This window comes from Coregonus lavaretus, assembly GCF_964263955.1.
Source record: "Coregonus lavaretus genome assembly, chromosome: 17".
In the NCBI taxonomy this organism is placed as follows: Eukaryota; Metazoa; Chordata; class Actinopteri; order Salmoniformes; family Salmonidae; genus Coregonus; species Coregonus lavaretus.
This window is the reverse complement of record NC_140004.1, coordinates 50,324,324-50,331,366: the sequence shown is the minus strand read 5'-3', so window position 1 is coordinate 50,331,366 and position 7,043 is coordinate 50,324,324. Positions and strand designations below refer to the sequence as shown.

Genomic DNA, 7,043 nt, shown 5'->3' with positions numbered 1-7,043 from the left:
CTACTGAATGACTACTGACATTGAGATGAGTAATAAATACTGAGACTACTGACATTGAGATGAGTAATAACTACTGAATGACTACTGACATTGAGATGAGTAATAACTACTGAATGACTACTGACATTGAGATTAGTAATAACTACTGACAAACTACTGACATGGTGATGAGTAATAACTACTGAATGACTACTGACATTGAGATTAGTAATAACTACTGACAAACTACTGACATGGTGATGAGTAATAACTACTGAATGACTACTGACATTGAGATTAGTAATAACTACTGAGACTACTAACAGGGTGATGAGTAATAACTATTGAGACTACTGACATTGAGATGAGTAATAACTACTGAATGACTACTGACATTGAGATGAGTAATAACTACTGAGACTACTGACATTGAGATGAGTAATAACTACTGAATGACTACTGACATTGAGATGAGTAATAACTACTGAATGACTACTGACATTGAGATGAGTAATAACTACTGAGACTACTGACATTGAGATGAGTAATAACTACTGAGACTACTGACATTGAGATGAGTAATAACTACTGAGACTACTGACATTGAGATGAGTAATAACTACTGAGACTACTGACATTGAGATGAGTAATAACTACTGAGACTACTGACATTGAGATGAGTAATAACTACTGAGACTACTGCCATTGAGATTAGTAATAACTACTGAGACTACTGACAGGGTGATGAGTAATAACTACTGACAGACTACTGACAGGGTGATGAGTAATAACTACTGAGACTACTGACATTGAGATGAGTAATAACTACTGAATGACTACTGACAGGGTGATGAGTAATAACTACTGAATGACTACTGACATTGAGATTAGTAATAACTACTGACAGACTACTGACAGGGTGATGAGTAATAACTACTGAGACTACTGACATTGAGATTAGTAATAACTACTGAGACTACTGACAGGGTGATGAGTAATAACTACTGACAGACTACTGACAGGGTGATGAGTAATAACTACTGACAGACTACTGACAGGGTGGTGAGTAATAACTACTGAATGACTACTGACAGGGTGATGAGTAATAACTACTGACAGACTACTGACAGGGTGATGAGTAATAACTACTGAGAATACTGACATTGAGATTAGTAATAACTACTGAATGACTACTGACATTGAGATGAGTAATAACTACTGAATGACTACTGACATTGAGATGAGTAATAACTACTGAATGACTACTGACATTGAGATTAGTAATAACTACTGAGACTACTAACAGGGTGATGAGTAATAACTACTGAGACTACTGACATTGAGATGAGTAATAACTACTGAGACTACTGACATTGAGATTAGTAATAACTACTGAGACTACTGCCATTGAGATTAGTAATAACTACTGAATGACTACTGACATTGAGATGAGTAATAACTACTGAATGACTACTGAAATTGACATGAGTAATAACTACTAACAGACTACTGTCATGGTGATGAGTAATAACTACTGACAGACTACTGACATTGAGATGAGTAATAACTACTGAATGACTACTGACATTGACATGAGTAATGACTACTAACAGACTACTGTCATGGTGATGAGTAATAACTACTGACAGACTACTGACATTGACATGAGTAATAACTATTGAGACTACTGCCATTGAGATTAGTAATAACTACTGAATGACTACTGACATTGAGATGAGTAATAACTACTGAATGACTACTGACATTGACATGAGTAATGACTACTAACAGACTACTGTCATGGTGATGAGTAATAACTACTGACAGACTACTGACATGGAGATGAGTAATAACTATTGAGACTACTGCCATTGAGATTAGTAATAACTACTGAATGACTACTGACATTGAGATGAGTAATAACTACTGACAGACTACTGACATGGAGATGAGTAATAACTACTGACAGACTACTGACATTGAGATGAGTAATAACTACTGACAGACTACTGACAGGGTGATGAGTAATAACTACTGAATGACTACTGACATTGACATGAGTAATAACTACTGACAGACTACTGACATGGAGATGAGTAATAACTACTGACAGACTACTGACATGGAGATGAGTAATAACTACTGACAGACTACTGACATTGAGATGAGTAATAACTACTGACAGACTACTGACAGGGTGATGAGTAATAACTACTGAGAGACTACTGACATGGAATGAGTAATAATATAATAATAATATGCCATTTAGCAGACGCTTTTATCCAATGCGACTTACAGTCATGCGTGCATACATTTTTTTGTGTGTGTATGGGTGGTCCCGGGGATCGAACCCACTACCTTAGCGTTACAAGCGCCATGCTCTACCAGCTGAGCTACAGAGGACCACAGAGTAATAACTACTGACATACTACTGACATTGAGATGAGTAATAACTACTGAGAGACTACTGACATTGAGATTAGTAATAACTACTGACAGACTACTGACATTGAGATGAGTAATAACTACTGAGACTACTGACATTGAGATTAGTAATAACTACTGAGAGACTACTGACATTGAGATTAGTAATAACTACTGACAGACTACTGACAGGGCGGTGAGTAATAACTACTGACAGACTACTGGCATTGAGATGAGTAATAGCTACTGACAGACTACTGACAGGGCGGTGAGTAATAACTACTGACAGGGTGATGAGTAATAACTACTGACAGACTACTGACATTGAGATTAGTAATAACTACTGACAGACTACTGACAGGGCGGTGAGTAATAACTACTGACAGACTACTGACATTGAGATGAGTAATAACTACTGAGACTACTGACATTGAGATTAGTAATAACTACTGAGAGACTACTGACATTGAGATGAGTACTATCTACTGACAGACTACTGACATGTAGATGAGTACTATCTACTGACAGACTACTGACAGGGATCTTAGTAATAACTACTGACAGACTACTGACAGGGTGATGAGTAATAACTACTGACAGACTACTGACAGGGATCTTAGTAATAACTACTGACAGACTACTGACAGGGTGATGAGTAATAACTACTGACAGACTACTGACAGGGATCTTAGTAATAACTACTGACAGACTACTGAGATAGAAATGAGTACTTACACTACCGTTCAAAAGTTTGGGGTCACTTAGACATTTCCTTGTTTTCCATGGAACACAGGACTGATGGTGGCTGATAATGGGCCTCTGTACGCCTATGTAGATATTCCATTAAAAATCAGCCGTTTCCAGCTACAATAGCCATTTACAACATTAACAATGTCCACACTGTATTTCTGATCAATTTGATGTTATTTTAATGGACTTTTTTTTCTTTTTTTCTTTCGAAAACAAGGACATTTCTAAGTAACCCCAAACTTTTGAACGGAAGTGTACTATTGAACGACTACTGACAGGGAGATGAGTACAAATAACTAATGACAGACTTTTGACATGGAGATTAGAAATAACTACTGAGATAATGACATGGAGATTAGAAATAACTACTGAGATAATGACATGGAGATTAGTAATAACTACTGACAAACTACTGACATGGTGATGAGTACAGTGGGGGAAAAAAGTATTTAGTCAGCCACCAATTGTGCAAGTTCTCCCACTTAAAAAGATGAGAGGCCTGTAATTTTCATCATAGGTACACGTCAACTATGACAGACAAAATGAGAATGTTTTTTCCAGAAAATCACATTGTAGGATTTTTTATGAATTTATTTGCAAATTATGGTGGAAAATAAGTATTTGGTCACCTACAAACAAGCAAGAATTTCTGGCTCTCACAGACCTGTAACTTCTTCTTTAAGAGGCTCCTCTGTCCTCCACTCGTTACCTGTATTAATGGCACCTGTTTGAACTTGTTATCAGTATAAAAGACACCTGTCCACAACCTCAAACAGTCACACTCCAAACTCCACTATGGCCAAGACCAAAGAGCTGTCAAAGGACACCTGAAACAAAATTGTAGACCTGCACCAGGCTGGGAAGACTGAATCTGCAATAGGTAAGCAGCTTGGTTTGAAGAAATCAACTGTGGGAGCAATTATTAGGAAATGGAAGACATACAAGACCACTGATAATCTCCCTCGATCTGGGGCTCCACGCAAGATCTCACCCCATGGGGTCAAAATGATCACAAGAACGGTGAGCAAAAATCCCAGAACCACACGGGGGGACCTAGTGAATGACCTGCAAAGAGCTGGGACCAAAGTAACAAAGCCTACCATCAGTAACACACTACGCCGCCAGGGACTCAAATCCTGCAGTGCCAGACGTGTCCCCCTGCTTAAGCCAGTACATGTCCAGGCCCATCTGAAGTTTGCTAGAGTGCATTTGGATGATCCAGAAGAGGATTGGGAGAATGTCATATGGTCAGATGAAACCAAAATATAACTTTTTGGTAAAAACTCAACTCGTCGTGTTTGGAGGACAAAGAATGCTGAGTTGCATCCAAAGAACACCATACCTACTGTGAAGCATGGGGTGGAAACATCATGCTTTGGGGCTGTTTTTCTGCAAAGGGACCAGGACGACTGATACATGTAAAGGAAAGAATGAATGGGGCCATGTATCGTGACATTTTGAGTGAAAACCTCCTTCCATCAGCAAGGGCATTGAAGATGAAACGTGGCTGGGTCTTTCAGCATGACAATGATCCCAAACACACCGCCCGGGCAACGAAGGAGTGGCTTCGTAAGAAGCATTTCAAGGTCCTGGAGTGGCCTAGCCAGTCTCCAGATCTCAACCCCATAGAAAATCTTTGGAGGGAGTTGAAAGTCTGTGTTGCCCAGCGACAGCCCCAAAACATCACTGCTCTAGAGGAGATCTGCATGGAGGAATGGGCCAAAATACCAGCAACAGTGTGTGAAAACCTTGTGAAGACTTACAGAAAACGTTTGACCTGTGTCATTGCCAACAAAGGGTATATAACAAAGTATTGAGAAACTTTTGTTATTGACCAAATACTTATTTTCCACCATAATTTGCAAATAAATTCATAAAAAATCCTACAATGTGATTTTCTGGAGAGAAAAAAATCTCATTTTGTCTGTCATAGTTGACGTGTACCTATGATGAAAATTACAGGCCTCTCTCATCTTTTTAAGTGGGAGAACTTGCACAATTGCCCCACTGCCCCACTGTATATATACCACTGAAATTAACACATGGGAAATATAGTACCATGGGTTACTGAAAATAAACACAGGTCAAGTGCACTACCAAGCGTTAATGAAACGAACACAGGGAAAATATAGAAACATGGGTTATTGAAACTTAACACAGGGAAAATATACTACGGTGGGTTACTTAAACTAGCAGGGAAAATATACTACCCATGACAAACATCAAGACAAAGCCTCTTCCAGCTGTCAGAATGAGGAATATCTGGAGCAGAATGTAAACCACCATATATAGAGCAGATATAGAGAAGCCTCACCCCTCAGCTATAGACCAGATCTATAGAGCTGACAGTAGAGTTCCAACCATCTAATCTAAAACCACTGACCACCACATGATAAGGTCAACCCTCAGCTATTGACCTGACAGCAGAGTTCCAACCATCTTAAACCACTGACCACCACATGATAAGGTCAACCCTCAGCTATTGACCAGATCTATAGACCTGACAGCAGAGTTCCAACCATCTTAAACCACTGACCACCACATGATAAGGTCAACCCTCAGCTATTGACCAGATCTATAGACCTGACAGCAGAGTTCCAACCATCTAAAACCACCACATGATAAGGTCACCCCTCAGCTATTGACCTGACAGCAGAGTTCCAACCATCTAATCTAAAACCACTGACCACCACATGGTAAGGTCAACCCTCAGCTATTGACCAGATCTATAGACCTGACAGCAGAGTTCCAACCATCTTAAACCACTGACCACCACATGGTAAGGTCAACCCTCAGCTATTGACCAGATCTATAGACCTGACAGTAGAGTTCCAACCATCTAAAACCACTGACCACCACATGGTAAGGTCAACCCTCAGCTATTGACCAGATCTATAGACCTGACAGCAGAGTTCCAACCATCTAAAACCACTGACCACCACATGGTAAGGTCAACCCTCAGCTATTGACCAGAGCTATAGAGCTGACAGCAGAGTTCCAACCATCTAAAACCACTGACCACCACATGGTAAGGTCAACCCTCAGCTATTGACCAGATCTATAGACCTGACAGCAGAGTTCCAACCATCTAAAACCACTGACCACCACATGGTAAGGTCAACCCTCAGCTATTGACCAGATCTATAGACCTGACAGCAGAGTTCCAACCATCTAAAACCACTGACCACCACATGGTAAGGTCAACCCTCAGCTATTGACCAGATCTATAGAGCTGACAGCAGAGTTCCAACCATCTAAAACCACTGACCACCACATGGTAAGCTCACCAAACATCTCTAAAGCATTGAGAGTGTCAAGGGGGCAGTGTGTGTGTGAATTTACCAGTCCATCACAGTTGTTAATGGCGACGGAGGCTCCCTTTACGTCGGTGATGTCACCGATAAAGGTGCAGTCTGTTTTCAGCAGCCCCCTCCTGAGAATCCTCTCTGTCCCACCGCTGGTCGACTCAGTCCCGTTCTCTCCACCAACACCAATACTGATAGTGCCACTGCTGCTGGCGTTGCCTGATTCAGGGACCTGGTCGTGCCACTCCACCATGGCCCCAGGTGACACCAGGCGGTCGTTGGGGTGGAGCCTCAGGTGGAACTCCCTGCCGAACACCGTGATGTTGAAGAACAGCCTATCACTGGCCTGCTCCGAACCCTCTGTCCCCACCTCCCTCTTCACCCGCTGCTTGTGATTGGCCGAGAGCAGGTGGGACAGGAAGTGACCATGGGAGTCGGTGCTGATGGGGGTGATGAGGCCATACTCTCTCAGGCGGCTACGCAGCTGGTCTGGAATAAACAACAACAACAATGTTAAAAATCAATATTTTATCATCAATACTGTATACTGAGGATCCTAAACAGTAGGGTCACCTTCCTATTTTT

At 41.0% G+C, this 7,043-nt stretch overlaps 1 protein-coding gene across 1 annotated transcript in view; it reads right to left on the bottom strand.

Moving 5' to 3' along the window:
- Window positions 1-6,360: 6,360 nt before the first annotated feature.
- LOC311144425 (A disintegrin and metalloproteinase with thrombospondin motifs 3-like) overlaps window positions 6,361-7,043 on the bottom strand; it is a gene marked incomplete at its 3' end in the record, with an annotated part of 36,786 nt that continues 36,103 nt past the window's right edge. The window contains exon 3 of the mRNA XM_084180432.1: window positions 6,361-6,947. Within this exon, the coding sequence (XP_084036558.1) occupies window positions 6,361-6,947 (587 nt within the window). The remainder of the gene's footprint in view (window positions 6,948-7,043) is intronic.